General features: G+C 49.7%; 1 protein-coding gene across 1 annotated transcript; it reads right to left on the bottom strand.

Moving 5' to 3' along the window:
- Nucleotides 1-16,243: 16,243 nt before the first annotated feature.
- On the bottom strand, nucleotides 16,244-16,984 carry LRP88_01737 (uncharacterized protein; the record flags this gene model as incomplete). Its single annotated transcript, XM_083238413.1, has 1 exon — nucleotides 16,244-16,984. One exon carries the CDS (start codon nucleotides 16,982-16,984, stop codon nucleotides 16,244-16,246), a length of 741 nt encoding a protein of 246 aa, XP_083106918.1.

Below are 16,984 nucleotides of genomic sequence, written 5' to 3'. Positions count from 1 at the left end.
GGTAGCCCTAATAAGCACGACCAACTTGAGTGGTCGGCCTTTCAGGATAAGGATGAACCCAAGCTCTCATGGATGGCAGGGCAGCACGATCTATTCTCGGCCCCGGGAGATGTCCTCCTCATCCTAGACTGCTGTCATGCGTCACTCATATCTCCAGGATCCAAAATTAAGGGTAGTCGGTTCGAGCTAATTGCAGCCACGGCCAGGAGTGCCCTGACACCGCTGCCAGGGCCACACTCCTTCACAAAGATACTCATAAAACTTCTCAAAGAGCATGCTACTGAAGGCATTTCATCCCAGAGTTTAGGCTCCAAGTTGAGGGAGCATAGGAAAATCACTGGTATGTATCCACAACCAACCCTCCCTCATATCGAACTATCACTCACGGTCGAGGTCATTAGAAACACCTATCTGTCACGATTTCGTTCAGAAATCCCCTACCAGTATTCGATTGCGACGCCTGAATCTCGAGCGAGGCTTCGTACGAAAAACCTCCGGCTACCTGTTCTTCCGGGTCTCTCTCTCTGGCGATGTTACGGGTACTCAAATCGCTGAATGGCTAAAGAGCGCCGCTCCAACCAACGCCACGGCTGTCAGCATTGAGGCCATTGTTAGTCGAGCCCGTCAAATACAAGAAGCCTTCCCCAAAGGCTCAGTCTTCGAAGGCTTATCTCCAGCAGCCCAAGATGAGATTCTACGGCGTATACAAGGATTGAAAACAACTATGGCCAAGGTTGCCGAGTGCGCCAACAATGATATTTAAATGCTAATCACGACGAGCCCCAGGCGACGCGTACCAGCGTTCCTCGCGTATGACGCGCCTCAATTGGATGGCAAGGTTTATGGCCAATCATAAATTCAACTCTACCCCTTGCTTAAATGAACTCTATCCCTGGTAAATATCAACTCTACCCCCTGTTGACCTGTAGAGTGATTTTCTGAAAATCAACTCTACCCCCGGCATAAATCAACTCTACCCCCCTGTGAAGTGGGGCAAAATAAATCAACTCTACTAAAGTTGATTTTAGTATGTAGCAGTAGGCCCCCGCGGCGTCGGACCTTCTCTCATTTCTCCTATTGCCCCTGCGCTTTACCATCACGAGCGACATATAGTCGTAGAGGCACAGGCCGCGAAGCACTGCCTCTAGTGATGTTATACAGGATGTACAACCGAGTTGTACGTACGTACGTACAAAAAGAAAATATACATACGTGTACTACGTACGTACGTGTCAGATATTGAGGTGTAAGAAGGGGTTGGTTTATTTTTTGTCTCAATCAAAGGTCCTGAAGGACCTTTTTATCTTTGAGTCATCCTTCTAGGACTCAAGTCCTAGAAGTCCTAGATGAAAGTCCTATGTTGAACGTTCAGGACTTGAAAGCTCCATGAGGGAATCATCAGTTCCATCTAACCATTTTCAACAGTACGATATGACCCATAACTTTCTGTTGGATCGACCCCTCGTGTGGCGGCATATGCCCCGAATTTGCATAAACCTCTGATACACAGATATCCTAGCTTTAGTCAGATGACTAGAAAACCCCCTCTCGAGAGAAGAGGGGCTGGCAGGAAGACGAAGCAATAACATCATCACTTTTGGCTCCACATCGTGTTGTTTCATATCGTTCTGATCGAATGTGCCGTACGCGATCCAACAATATCCTATTTTTTTTTAATGATAACTAATAGATATAAATATCAGGAATGAAGTCATCGATATATTCTTTTCACACTAGAACCCTTCTCCCACCTTATTGCATCTACTCGGCTGCCATGTTCTTCCTCTGGAATCCATTATCGAGCGCCAGCAACGTCCTGCCCTCCCCATCCGGGGCATCACAAGCCACAACGATTCCCATTCGTCCGTACAGAGGTAGCAGGGTTCTTTCCAGTTTAAATTGCATCTAATTGGCTATTCAACAGACTCGACAGGGTAGTCTTTGTTTTAAAATTCCTTTCATTCGTCCATTGCCGAAGCCACTTATCAAGGATCATAACCACCAGACATGAAATCGACCTTGAATTCTCTCTTTGATTGAGAGTAGACTACAGCATATTAGATTTAAATTCTCATGCATAGCTCAATCGAATTAAATATACTTGTCGCTGTCGATTGGTGTGCTTTTTGTCCTGTGTATTGGTGTGGTTGATTTATCGCGAAATTTTATCCTGCTACTTGGCCGACGTTTGGATTTGACTAAGACTCGACCGACGCCGCCTCAACCCGCACCCTCCACGCATCACTGATAAAGAGACCAGCAAGAACTCCTTCTCCACAGCTACAGAGACCTACAAGGCGGCCAAGGCAATTACAGCCTAGTCCCACCCTAGAGAAACCGATCCTAGACCGACCAAGCTCTAGGGAAAGCTATAGGTCTTTTTCTAGCTATGAAGAAAGAGGAAGATCCTCTAGTCCTAGGTCTCCTAGCCCTTGGCCCTCTAGTCAGGAACCTCCCTCAGAACCTCTAGAAGAGCCCCTAGAGCCCCTAGAGCCCCTAGAGCCCCCAGAGGAGCCCACCCTAGAAGAGCCTACCGTAGAGGAACCTACTCTAGAGCAGCTGCATGACCAAGCCATAGCTCCAATCCTGGCCAAGGCATCAATGCAGAAGCTGCTAACTTTTGCAAAGATCCCCATACCGGAAAAGAAGCTACACGCAAGGCAGGCAGCCATCTTCATAGCCGCAGCCCATAAAGCGGCAGCCATCTTTATAAAAAGGCCCACGGAAAGGGCCTTATTGCACTTCCTTATTCTCCCTAGGCTCCTGGGTTTGGGGTTACAGAAAGGAGGCCTAGCTTCCCTCCTCAGGCTCTTCCCTTCTAACCTCCCCACCCTGGAGAGCCTAGAGCCCCTTGAGCAGCCCCCCAGGCCAGCCAGACCCTCTATAGCTCCCAGCCCGGCCCAAAGGGCAGCCAAGCTACTGGAGAGAGGCTTCCTAGGCCGGGCTGCTAGGGCTCTCGTTGATCCAACCCCCATAGCACCCAACTCAACCGAAAATTGGGCTAGGCTGCTGGAAAAGCACCCCATCGGATCAAAAGACCCCTTCCAAGGCAAGACCCGCCCAAGGGCCGGCCAAGCAATCACATCAGAGGCGATTCTAGCAGCCATAGCCTCCATAGGTAAAGAAAAGGCTCCCGGCCTTAGCGGCTGGACGAGGCCCCTCCTGGACCTGGTTACCAGGAAGGATTCCCCTGTGATAGCCTTTCTAAGACTGCTAGCTGATATGATCCGCCAAGGCACGGCTCCTGGGGCTTACTTATTATGTGCTAGCCGCCTAATAGGGCTTGAAAAGCCCGACGGAGGAGTTAGGCCTATAGCTATAGGAGACCTTATCTACAGGGTGGCTATGAAGGCGATCCTGATGACCTCCTATCGGCCAAATATGCTCTTGCCCTTCCAGCTAGGCGTAAATAGCCCAGGCGGAGTTGAACCCGCTATTTTCCTTCTTTATGAGGCTATTGCAGGCCCAAATGAGGCTAATTTCCAGCAGCTAGCCTCCATCGACCTTGCCAATGCCTTCAACTCAGTAGATAGGGCTTCTATAGCTGCCTCAGTAGCTACATACGCCCCCACCTTCTACAAGGCAGCGGCCTGGGCCTACAATGACCCTTCTGTCTTGGTCACAGAAGACGGGTCAGCCATAGCCTCGGCAAAGGGCGTTAGGCAAGGCGACCCTCTCGGACCTCTTCTTTTTTCCCTCGCCTTTCGGCCTACTCTAGAGGCCTTAGCTGAGAAGCTACCTGGGGCAACCTTGGTGGCCTACCTAGATGACCTCTATATTCTCAATAAGGCTCCGCACGGCACCCTGGAGGCAGCTAAGGAGATCATAAAGGGCTCCCCCTTTAGCCTCAACCTGACGAAAAGTAAAGAAAAGGCTATAGAGGACCTTAAGCTAGAAGGTTTAAAAGCCTTGGGCACGTATATAGGCCCTATCCGGCCCAGAAGAGCCTTCTTACAAGATAAACTAGCTTCCCTGCAGGAAGCCCTAGAGGCTCTGCAGGATCTCCCCAAGCAGCACTCTTTACTTCTTCTTAGAAGTAGTATTCAGCTCCTTCTGAGGCACCTTCAGAGGCAGCTAGACCCAACCGGGCTAGAAGACCTCTGGGAAGAAGCCGATACTCTGATAAGAGAAGCCATTCTAGCCCTAGTGGCAAGAACCCCGAGTGAGTGCCCCAAGGAGCCCAATCCGAGTCTGATAGCCCTCCCAGTCAGAGAGGGAGGCCTAGGAATACCCTTACACAAAGACCTAGCCCATGACCTCTTCCTGGCAGCCAAGGAGGCCTCGCAGCCCACCATAGACCTCATCCGGAAACTCCCAGCCCCTTCTAGCCCTAGCGGTAGCCCAGGCCCTAGGCTAGGAAGAACAGCACAGCAGGTGCTAAAGGAAGCAAACAAGACCAGGCTGGCAGGTTTTCTGGAGAACCTCCCCTCTAGCCACAAGCATGCCAGGTTAGAAAACGCTAGCTATCTCGGCCGCAAGTGGCTTGGAGTCTTGCCCACCCAAAAAGCCCTATCCTTTACAGACTCTGAGATCACTGAGGCCCTCCGAAGCCGGCTCTTCTATCCAATTAAGCCCATCAACTTACCTTGTAGCTCTTGCGGAGCTATAGCTGCTTTGGGCCATCAAGATACCTGCAAGGGTGCGAACAGAAGGTGGATTGCAAGGCATGATGCTATAACTAGGGCCTTTGTCAGAGCTCTAAGCAGCCAGCCTATCCTAGAGGTCGAGAAAGAACCCCTAGTCCACCCTGAAACCAGCCTAAGAGCCGACTTTGCTGTTACCCTTGGAAATAGCCGCTATTTCTACGATATCCAAATCGTTGCTATCTCAAAGGATTCAGCCAAAGATGACCCTAAGAACTGCATAAAGGGTGAAAGCCTTGGTGTTGAAGTGGAGATAGAATCTCTCCGTCTTGTCGGGGGGTGAGGTGTCGGAGGATGAGGCGTCGGGCAGTCCCATTGAAGCTATGGCAGTGAAGACGGGAAGAACGGCTCTAAGGAGATAACATATATCGCTTGTCTTGCAGTCCGGAGCGGTGGCTCCGAATCCGAGGAGTGGCCACCAGTCCATGGATGTTGTTGTGGAGTGTCAGATTGAGGCTGCTCAGGTTCGGCCCGCACCTCCCGAGATGAAGAATTGCACGTCAACTGCTTACCTAGTCGCGTATGCCGGTTCTGGTTGAAGCCTGGCCGCCAAGGTTGGGCATCAATAATGGCGCAAAGGTGCAAGCCTTATTGGCTCTGAGAAGGGTGTCAGCTGCGGTTGGGTGGCGGGGATATCTCCCTCATCCCTCAGAGCCTGATCGGACGGCGCAACGTACACATGACACCCGAGCTTTGGTTTTTCTACAGCTCCGGTACCTCGACCTTCAAAATGGAGAAAAAGGATGAAGAGATAGCAGTTTCCCCGACATCGGATGATACCCTGACACACATCCGAGAGTTATCGATTCGATGCAGAGAGCTCCTCCACCAGTTGTGCGCCGCTGATAGCCCAGCCGACGAGGCCGAGGCAAGAGAACTAACGGCGAGCTTCAACATATGGATCGCGAACATAGGCGTGTTCCGCGAAGGGCAGCAATCATTATCTTCTCGGCTAAAGACCGCGCCTCAGATAAGCGAGCTGGTCCAACAACTACTGGTGGCGCTTGAGCATGATCTTGGTAACCTAAGCCCCCTCGCAAAGGCGACTGAAATCTAATGAAGTTGGAATAGAAAATGTAATTATCCACGGGGATGACCAAGAAGAGAGTTCATCAGCTGGTGAATCTGAGGACTCTTCAGATCGCTCATCTACTTCATCTTATAGGCTACTTTCGCCATCTGATGATGATGACGATCCCTCTTCGCCTCCGTCTCGATTCACCATCTGGACTTCGATTCAAGACACTCTCACTAGTCTTCGACAACTGGCGCTGACTGTTCGTCTAGCCGGAGCGCGGCATCGCCAGGAGCGAATCCAGCGTTTCAAGAACCTGGATCGCAACAAACAAGTTTACCAACTAGTTGAAGATTGTGCGCGCCAAAAGGTCGACTTTCGGTTCCCTAAAGCAAGTGAATGTCTGCGAGAACGTATGGCCGAGTCAATTGCAACACGGCGGGCGCGATTCCTGTACCTCGAGCAGCACCAAAAGAAGACTTCGATATTGAACGAGCCGAGTCCAGCACCGCAACAGATTGAGGCCCCCGAAGTGGAAAAAGACACCCTACCGACAGTTCAACCGGAGCAGCAACAACCAGCCATAGTGTTGCCTTCCCAACCAGGAAACATAGGACCGAGCGTGCAGCCAAGCGTGATATTGTCAACTACGGATGTTACCAAACTCGACTTAGAAAAGCTCCAACCAGCCCGAAACAAGCCGAAGCGTGCGGAGTCTGTCTTATCCGTTAAGATCTCCATAGGCACACTTCCCTCAATACCGAGACTAGACCCCGGAGGCACTTCGTTTACTTGCCCGTACTGTTTCCTAGTCTGCCCAGCGCAGGAGATCAGTGGGCAGAATCAGTGGATGTGAGTACCTATGCCATCTGAGGGTCTATACGATGCTTGCATGTTGATACCTGGTTTGATAAAATTAGGAGCCATTTGATTCACGAATTTGAGCCTTTCTTTTGTGTATTCGACGACTGCTCTTCACCATTCACTTGTGCGAGCACCTATTCTGGCTGGCTCGCCCATATGCGCGACACACACACACAACCAGAATGGCATTGTTGTCATTGCAAGACCGCCAGCCCATTCTTGAGCCCAGCAGAGTTGGAAAAACACTTGGCAAAACATCACCAAAAAGAGGTTACAGACTCGCTTCGTCCAACTCTTGTCAAACATAGTATGGTTCGCGACCAGCACGCCCTACAAGACTGTCCATTCTGCGGCGGGTTCCCCGAAGAGATCGAGAACGACCACCCTGACCGGGATGGCACAAAGGCTCGCGAGGCTCTGGAGAAGCATGTCAGAGACCATCTCGTGTCTGTGGCTCTGATCTTAGCTCCAGCGGAAACAGAAGAGCCAGGCGGTCAACTCGACAACACGGAATCGGAGGCCCAAAGAGGCAGTGAGAGTGAACGGGACCTCGACGAACTTTCTGGCACGTTTGAGTTGAAGTGCCGAAATGGTGCCTGCGACTGCAAGGAGAGAAAGAAGAGTTCTGTATTTGACTGGTCTAAAGCTCCTGGCCATCAGGCTTTGGAGATGAAGCACGTGGAAACGGTCACTCAACTATGGAAAGATATATTGGACGAGAAAACTAGCAACCAGAGAGAAGACAAATGTCTGCTAGACTTCTCTGCAAAGTTCACAAAGAACCCGTCAAGTATCAAACCCGTGGGGAGCGGATTCGCCCTGGAGCAGCGCGAGGCTGCCGTGTCGGTACCTCTGTATACGCTACCGCGACTGTCCACGGGGGAGGGTCTGTACAGGCAACTGAAACAGCAGCTGCGCACGTGTCCGCTTGAGGGTCGGCTCTCGGTATTCTTACCAGCGGATACAGTAGAGAATGTCACGCTTGAAAGGATTCAAGGCGAATTGCCATTGAGAACACAGCTCTTCTCCCCTGCTCTTGCGCACAAAATCTTCTCACAGGCGAAGAGGATCTTTTGTGTTCTCGTTCTCATGGAGGAGTCTGCTGCTATCGACCAGCTCATCGACGAAGGCATAACTGACGAGGACCTACCACTTTGCCGGAATAGTGATGACAGCGACGACAGTGAATACAATGTACTCGCTTCTATGAGTGGTAATAAGAGATTTCCCTCATCTATGTCATGGGGAGAAGGGGACAAGGTCGATAACTTTCTCAAGAAGCAATGGGTAGTCCAGGCACCAATCCTCGATAAACCTGGCTTGCATTTTATCCTTGAACCGGAGTGCGCTTTGCCATTGACAGAGTGTGAAATGGAACTTGTGAGAGGCGACATGGGTGTGGTCCATAAGGCTAAGCTATACCCGGCGCATCAGCACCTCTTTCCGGTATATCTAGAACGACGGCGGAAAGGAAATCCACTGATCTATCCCTAGGCAGACGCCGAGGCCTACGTCGCTATTAAGGAGTTCCATAAGAAAGAGGACTTTACCAGAGAGAAGGACAACCTAGATATCATCCAACGGCTACAGAACGGGCACTTGATCCCTCTGTTAGCTTCCTGCGAAAGGGGTTCTACTTATTACCTTCTGTTTCCTTGGGCGAACGGCGGCACGCTAAGAGACTTCTGGGGAGAACATGACTCCAAACCTAGAACAACAGGCGTCATTCGATGGGCCCTTGAGCAAATTCTAGGTCTTATCGACGGTATTCGTGCACTTCATAACCATAATATACGCCACGGCGACATTAAACCACAGAATATCCTGGTTTTTAAACAACACCAAGGAGCCGATCTAGCAACACTAGTTCTCGCAGACATGGGTGTTTCTAAGTTTCATAAAGAGGCGACTAACTTAAGAAACTCAGCGACAATGACGGCGGAATCGATAGTCTCTTACGAAGCCCCCGAGGCAGACGACGACCAACGGAATAATAGACCTAGGCCTCGCCGGTATGATATGTGGTCTGCGGGCTGCATGTTTCTCGAATTCACCGTCTGGCTTGTGTATGACTTTGCAGCAGTCAATGGATTCCATAAGAAGAGGAAAGATCAAAACGATCTAGTTTCGCTAGGCAACTTCTTTTCACGCGAACCAGGCTAATCTATAGAAATTCATCTAGTAGTTACTAAAGCTGTTTGATATCTACGAGAGCATCCTCTGTGTAAACACGGGACTGGCCTCGGGGATTTGGTGACTGTCATTAATGATCGTCTTCTTCAGATTAAGCCTGGAGATCGCGCTAAAGTGCTAGAGCTACACGACAGAGTCAAGACAATCGTTGAGGCCGCAGCCGCCAATCCCAAGTACCTGGGTCAAGAAGTGAACCCGCCTCTACCTACCCCCGAGTTCTTCAGCCCGCCAGGATCTTAAAGGGATCGCCATCATGATTTACACAAAGCGATGGAATTCAACTGACTTCAGGGTATTGCACGGGCGTTTTGGGCTTCAAGTAGAGACGATGGTCGAGTCTTTTTATCCATTTACTTGATTCACCACCAGGTTCATAATAGATGCTTTTCTAAACTAGTAATAATATTATTTGACTGTTTGCATTCCATCTGCAATATCGGTGTGAGCTCTGTGACGTCCGCAAAAGAAACCATTAGCTACGAGACTGCAAAACACACATAGATCCAGCCTCGTCTATCAATGGCATGAGGATCCTGTCCTTGCAATGTCCCTTCATGTTACAATTATTAGAGAGCTCCACCTGAGTGATTCAAGTCTAGATAGTCAGTTGCGTAACTGGTGGTGCAGCGTGTGACGATGAAGTCGCACTGAATAATGCTCCAACTAGAGAAATCCTAATTTGAATAGCAAACATGCCTAGCATCGACTGATGATACGTGTCGATTCCTTACCCCGCCTCGTCCTAGGGTTACCTTTTCTTCCTGATGCTTTGAGAAATCTCGGTATGGGTCAGACATTATTCCCCTCTCTTTCAACCTTTCAATTCTGAATATCTATGAAAGACAGACACGCTCGCCCTGGAATACATATCTTCAGACGGTCAGCTAGTGGTCTTAAAACCGTCAACCCTATGCTCTTTGTGTGATTCGGCTCTTACAGGAACGGAACCACGGCTGGCGACCTCATCACCAAAGTGGCCACCATGTTGAAAGCGCGGTCCAGCTTGGATGTTACGTCTGTGGGACTATCCAGAACAGCAATTCATGGCACTTATATCGGTCTCATTGCCTCGCGAGGAGACTTCAATACCACCTTAATCTTCGGAGCCAAGATGATATAAGCATTCTAGATAGCCTACTGGTTCAGACAGAGGAACTTGATGGTCCGGCATACTGTTGGGGATTTCAGGTGTGGAGAGACTCAGGATTCTTACGACGATCATCATCATCTTACTCCTCACTTTAGGCCAAATCGATGCAATTTCGTATCATGCGCCAGCTATTTCAGTTAATGACCCAGCCTTCACCGAGCTAGCAACCACATGGGTCGAAACATGCAACAGAGAGCACAAAGAATGCCTGATTCCTCACCCGATCTACCGTCCAAGCCGGTTAATCCATATAGTTGATGCCGACCATGTCAGGCTTATAACCTGCAATAAAGAAACTTCAGCGCCCTACGTGGCGTTTTCTCACTGCCGGGGAGGGGTCCAGACAATCAAACTCCTCGAGAGTAATATCAACGAGCTTCAGGCCGGCCTGCTGCTAGTGCAGCTTCCAAACACCTACCAAGAAGCTATCCGCCTATGTTGTGAGATAGGATTTCACTATATATGGATAAACTCATTATGCATCATTCAGGATTCCGCTGAGGACTGGGCGCGGGAAGCAAAGACATGAAACTCGTTTATAAGCTCGCAATCTTGAACCTATGCTCAGCCACCACGTCTGACAGCTCTGGGAGGAGCTTCATCAGGAGAAAGCCCAACCTGCTTGTTCCTGAAAGGGTTGCTTTCAGGGGCACATCATTTCAGCTCATCTATGACCATCAGTTTCATGAAGACATCACATTCTGCACTTTATGCTCTTGGGCCTGGGTATACCAGGAATGGTATCTTTCTAAACGATACCTGATTCTCGGTAGCCGTCAGCTATGGTGGCACTGTCGGAAACAGCTGGCATGCGAAATCCGCCCGAACGGTGCTCCGATGTGTCCCCGCGGGTCATGGTGGAAACAGGCCAAGGAAATGAAGGAGGATAACACTATGCCAGCCAACTCCAATAGCCTCTGTACTACATGGTACCGACGCGTTAGGGAGTATGCTAGAAGCAAACTCACCAAGGAGTCGGATCGGCTGATAGCATTCTCTAGAGTTGCGCAGTCTTTTGGTCAATCTTACGGGTTTTCCGTTGCCGATGACTATCTCGCCGGGCTGCGGCGTGCCCATCTGCCAGCGGCGCTATGCTGGACAACTAGGTCGCCGACAGGACTGTTGGCCACCTACATGGCACCTTCTTGGAGCTGGGCCTCATTAAAGGGAGACTTCATCCTAGAAGTGGACGACGATCTGCTCCAAAAGCAATGCTTCGCCTCTATGAGACGAGTCTGGTCGAATACCAATGTTGATAGCCAACCTGCAGAGTCGACAGTGAGTCACAGCATCGAGATAAACGGCTATTTGTTTGAGCTTAAAATGGAGTGTGGGCCTGACGAGGCAGGTCAGTTTGATTTATCGGTTGTCCTTGATCCGGACTTGGGGGGGTCCCTATACTGGGATGAACATCTCAAGGGTAAGGCGGTGATTTCCCATCCTGATGGGCCCGTGTTTCCGCATTTAACTCAAAGAGGATGTGATCAAGCTACAAGACAGGCAATGGCCGTGAAAAACGCCCATGGCCGTTTTCGCTACTTGCTTATTCTTGATCGGGGGCATGTATTCCACTTTCGTTTTGGGGGCATTGTCTTGTACCAGCCTTCGGATCAACCGTGTCACCACTACCGGGTGGGGAATTAGACCTGGACAGGTCTTCCCCGCGGCGTATCTGACTATGAGCTACCGGCTCAGTACTCTAAGGAAACAATTCTTCTATTATCCCTTGAGCTGTGGAAAACCTCCCGGCCGTACCGAGCCCCACATCCGCCCCAACTTCTAAGAGGTACATGAGGGGAACCTTATGATGCGTCATTGATTGATTCCACCTACATCCTCATAGAAATTCATTCGGATTGATCAATGACTTCCCAATCGGTACCTATAGAGATCTCGGCGGAGGCTCTCAACGCGTATGATGACAGCAGCTTTATCAATGAAGATAATAGCCTGCAAGAGCATGAGGGTGATAGCACCCGCCGACCGGCTTTTCTGCCTGCCGAAGACCGAGGCTTCGATTTTCAACCCTTCGAGGTGCCGCGACGAGAGCTTATCATCAAGCAGCTGCCCCAGAACCCGCTGTCCCTTTTCCAACACTTTATACCTATCTCCCTAGTCAATAGCTGGGTTAAATACACTAATGACTGGGTCAATCGCCGTTATTGCCCTTATTAACCTATTGCCGCAGTCGACATATCACGTCTTCGTGGATAATCTCTTCTCGTCGCCAGACCTCTTCCGCTCCCTTCGTCAGCACGGCCACGGTGCAACTGGCACAGCTCGGCCTAATTGTGGCATCTACAAAGGTCTTGCAGACGCCAAAAAGGCCGATAAGGCAGGGAAGTCAGGGCTCCAATTTAATGAGATCAAGGTCATCCCAATGGCCGATAATCAGGTAGGAAGACTCGACATTCTTCCTAACAATTCGGCCAATAACTTATCTTCTTCTTCTCTAGGTCAACCAGATCGCTTGGAAGGATAATGCCCTCGTATTGCTCCTTTCAACCGTCTTTACTGGCGATGAGAGGTGTGATCGTTGGAGGAAGAGACCGTCAACGAAGACCCCAATGGCACGGCCAATACAGCGCTTTTTTTAGTGGCGAGCCGATCAAGCTCATATCGATCCCTACCATCGCCGCTTCCTACAACGACGAAATGAATCATGTTGACCGAGGCGACCAAAGGAGGTCATATCTAGGCTATGATCATCCTATCCGCCGGGGCGCTTGGCAGGCCATTGCCTGGACCTTCTTATTGGATATTGTCCTAGTGAATAGCTTCCTCTTACAGCTGCACGGGGAGCCGGCTTGGGAGCGTTATACAAGCCAGAAGAAGTGGAGGGAATGCCTCTATAACGCGGTCTTCAAGGCCTTCCATCCACAGAGCCAGTCAAGGCGGACTTTTCGAGCCGGGGACGAATTTACGCCCGTGGCACAACATAAGCACATCCGAAGAGGGAAAAAATCAGACTGCCTTGCTTGCAAAGGGCTTCAATTAGGGCAGTTAAGGTCAATAAGTGCAAGGAAGCCTTTGGCGCCGGTGAGCTACAACAGAAGAAGGCGCCAGTCAATTTGGGGATGCGAGCAGTGTGATGTAGCGATTTGTAACTCGAGAGATTGCTGGTACTTCTATCATAGGCTAAAATAGGGGGGGGATTAGGTATCGTTGATCCGATGCATTTTGATTGGCTGCACCCCCCCGCCGTGACCTGGCGGGAGGTTTTCCACAGCTCAAGGGATACTGAGGGGTAGAATAGAACTGAATCCCATGAGCCGCCGTCGCAGGAGAAGTCATAAAACCTAAGATGCTATTGATGTCGAATGAAATAGCCGGAGGAGTATTTAGTGAATGTTTAGTGTGGAGGTAGGCCTACTTGGGCTTGCCTTCGAACTGTTGAAATGTATGACTATAAAATAACTCTTGCCATTGAGTGGGGCTTAGACTTGGTGTCTTGCTATTAGTTTGTGATTTGAGAAAATAGTATTTATTAAGTATATAAGGCACGCTGCGAGGGAATAGCTCTGCTAACCTATGATGATTAGTTATTCCCTTAGCTTTTATATGCGCTGCTAGAGATTCTTAATGCTCTTATGCGCTATAATTATGGATTCTAATAAGATATTACTAAAGAAACTTTTATGTGGTATATTATAAATCGCTCTAGGTATTGCCATTGAGAAGGTCTGCTTGCACTTTAGCATAGACCTCTGGAGTCCTAGACTCTATCTGATCTTCGCGCTTTTTGGCACCATAGGCGTCGACTGGTTCCTCGTCGTAATAGGCTGCCTCGGTGTCGATTATGCCTAGATTATTATCTTCCCGACTAAGGGTGATAAAAATGTCATTAGAAGAGATTTCATTAGGTCCAAACTCTCTGGTGTTGACTAATGAATTGTTACGGGCGAACCTGTGAGGAAGGTTGTTTCCCTCTGGAAAAACCAAGACCGGAAAAATCCTTCTCCGTAGCCCCGCTGCGAGCCCTGCACAAAATCCGCAGCGAGGCCACAGCTAGTTCTTTTCCTTTTTCTCTCCCTTTCTTAGTCTTAGATATTCAATCAACCAGTTCACCTTAGCTGCATAAGCTCCGGTCCGACCCTAGCATGAATTATTCTCTAGTCGCGTCTATATATTCTCTACCTCAAACTTAGCTATTCGAGATGACTTAGCCTAATAATTTATAGCCTTAATATTTTATTTTTATCGCTGCTGTTACCTCTGGGTATGTTCCGCTTGTAGGCGACGTTGATGTAGTGCAGCGGGGTTATGTTTATCTATAAATTGAAACTCTACTGTTGTTACTTTTTTATTGCTAGTAGTATCTCTTGACTCTACTTGAGAAATTAAGGTACTAGGGGTATCAGAGCGTGCTAACCTAATTAGGAAATCATAATGCTTACGCTAAAAAGTACCCGTTGGCTCATGTGGGGCTAGGGCCCCAGGCGATCCAACCTAGCAAGCTAGGTTGGCCACAAAATTATGAGACAGCCACAAAATGTGAGACATCAACGAGGCCCTTTTTTCCCTCTTGAACAGCCGCCTTTTTCATCCTCTGAGTTTTGGTGGCCATCAAAAGTGATTTTTGAAGCTAAAAAAGAGCCAGTTGAAGCTATTGGCGATGCCTAATGTGATGATATTGATAATATTGATGATATCTGTGATAGAAACCGCCGCCTAAGCCTCCAAGACCGCCGCCTTGCTGGATGGATCCTCATACAAATTTGGCTGTGATAGCGTCTCTTCAGCCCCTTGGGGTGGCTTCTTGTGCAGCCCTTCCTTGTTTGATGATGCTCGTGATCCTCTGTATCCTGATATGTGGTGTTGAGGCCGTATCGGGCACGGCGTTGAGGGGGCTTCGGATGGCAAGGACGGTAGCCGCGGCGATGATGCTGATGAAGCTATAACCGGCGGCGACGAAGGCATCTCTGACGGCGAGGGTATTTGCTGTGGAGGCTCAAAGAGAGGAAGCTCATCATCTTCATCCTCTTCTTCTTCTTCTTCTTCTTCTTCAGTAGGAGCCCGGTCGAGCTGGAAAGTGACGCTATCATCACTTCCTGCGAGGGCAGTCCAATCCATCGCGCTGAGCGGTTTCGGGACAAAGTTAGCTTCGTGAATAGCTTCGTTAACTTCCTGCGGCAGTTGTGTATCTATTTTGAAGTTATCAGGCTTTTAGGTAAGCATCTGATGCATAGTTAACCGTTGCGTTTCCATAGAATAATACTCAATATCCATTCCTATGTGCTCAAGCCACTAAGCCCATGATAGTTTCTTTTTTATGCCATTAACGGTGATCTCTTTATTCTGCCGCCATTTATCCTTAATCTTCTTCATCTCCTCTATCACGAGTCTACGAGCGGCCCGGACCTATGCCTTTTCCTCCTTCTGCCGTGTTTCCGTGATAACCTCCTCTTACTGATCTCGAATCTCCTATAGACTCACGTTATGAGAGAAATCACCCACTGGCTTCGCCCTCTTTCCCCTCTTCTTGGCATTATATTGCTTCTCAATTCGAGCACGCCGGTCATCTACATAAGCGGTGACTATAGACTCGAGCATCACGGCTTCTATGACAACCTTGCGTATCTAACGAAGCCCGGCACGCGTTGGAGAGCTAAAGACATCGCTGTAGCGGTCTGAGAGGCGTTGTGCGGTATCTGCGGCGGTCTAGAAGCGGGCGTTATGAGGAAGAAGCGAGGAAAAAGCCGGGTCAATAGCCTGCTTCGACTGAAGTTGCTTTTTGGCAAGGTATGCTATCGCCGGCTCGGGATTTGGTGGATAGATGCCTGACTTCTCGAAGCCTGAGATGATATTATGTGCGGTGAATCCGCTCTCAAAGACCTCCTATTTTGCGGTTTAACTTAGCAGCTATATCGATGAAGAAGAAGAGGTATAACTTACCTGAAAGCCGCGGACAAAGTAAGTGCGAGAGAAGGAGATATTTCCCTTTCGAAGCCACTTAGCGAGAAGCTTTTGGTGTGCATTCTTCAGCGGCTGGAACACTCCTACATCCATCGGCTGTAATATATGTGTGGAGTGAGGAGGCAAGGGAGCGGTGATGATATTGAACTTCGCGCAATACTCCCTGAAGGCGAAGATCCCGTGCCCGGTGAAGCCGTCAAGCACGATGAGGCGCCAAATACTATCACCTTCGGTATGAGAAATAGGGGGAACATCATATTGAACGTACTTTCGCATAGGATCTCGGAGGAACTTATCACAGCCAAACCACTCTTTAAATATAAGCCCGCGACTCTGTACCGTAGATGATTTGCCCCAAGAACACCGGTTAAAGTGCATCCCCCACTCGAGAGTGATCTCGCCGTTAGAGAACGCTGTTTCTGACCTTGCAAAGCGGATATCCGGATCGGCCTCAATTTACGCCTAATCTAGCGTTGGAAATGACTTAAAGATAAGCCACGGCGGCGTTGTATCACCCGCAGCGCTGCCTGTACCGATGACGGTACAGGTCTCGCGGTTGGAAGGGGAGAGAACCTGCTTCCTTGATCGTCTCTTCGTCCGTACGATGAGGACCTTGATGCTCTCCTTAAGGATGCCAATCCTGATACCAGCCTGGTCGGTGTTCCAGCATTCAGAAGCGTTGATCCTATATTTCCGGATGGCCTTAGTAAGTTGTTTAAACCATTCCTTGAGGTCATGAAGACCGCCAGCTTCCCAAGACTCACGAGACTTCTCAGCAGCTTTAAGGAACGCCTGCTCAAGCTCAGGATGATCATCACGGAAGCGTGAATACCACATCTTATGGACCGGGGCTGCATCAGGGTTCCTACGGCGAAGGAGGGTTGTGGCGGCATCTTCGATTTCAGGCTTAGAGGCCGGAAACCCTGATCTTTCCATCCAGATGACGAAGGCGATGATAGCTTCTTCTTCTTCGTCTGTGAGGAGCCGCGGCCGGCCGACTTGACGAGGCGTATCACCGGTCTCTAGCAGCTTCACGAGTCGTTGAACAGAGGCAGAAGAAGAGCCGGGATAACGGGCAGCCGCATCACGAATTGAGAGAGGTTTGGTTGGGGCGATGGAGGCGCTGCGATGGAGGCCCCGGGCATATCGAGCACGTGACTGCACGACTTCCCGGGCGGCCTTGAGATTCGCTTCGCTCGGCAT

Source organism: Fusarium phalaenopsidis (genome assembly GCF_050370095.1).
Source record: "Fusarium phalaenopsidis strain FUZ10S chromosome Unknown contig_32278, whole genome shotgun sequence".
NCBI classification, from domain to species: Eukaryota; Fungi; Ascomycota; class Sordariomycetes; order Hypocreales; family Nectriaceae; genus Fusarium; species Fusarium phalaenopsidis.
The sequence above is the reverse complement of the archived record's forward strand: the minus strand, read 5'-3'. Positions and strand labels throughout refer to the sequence as shown.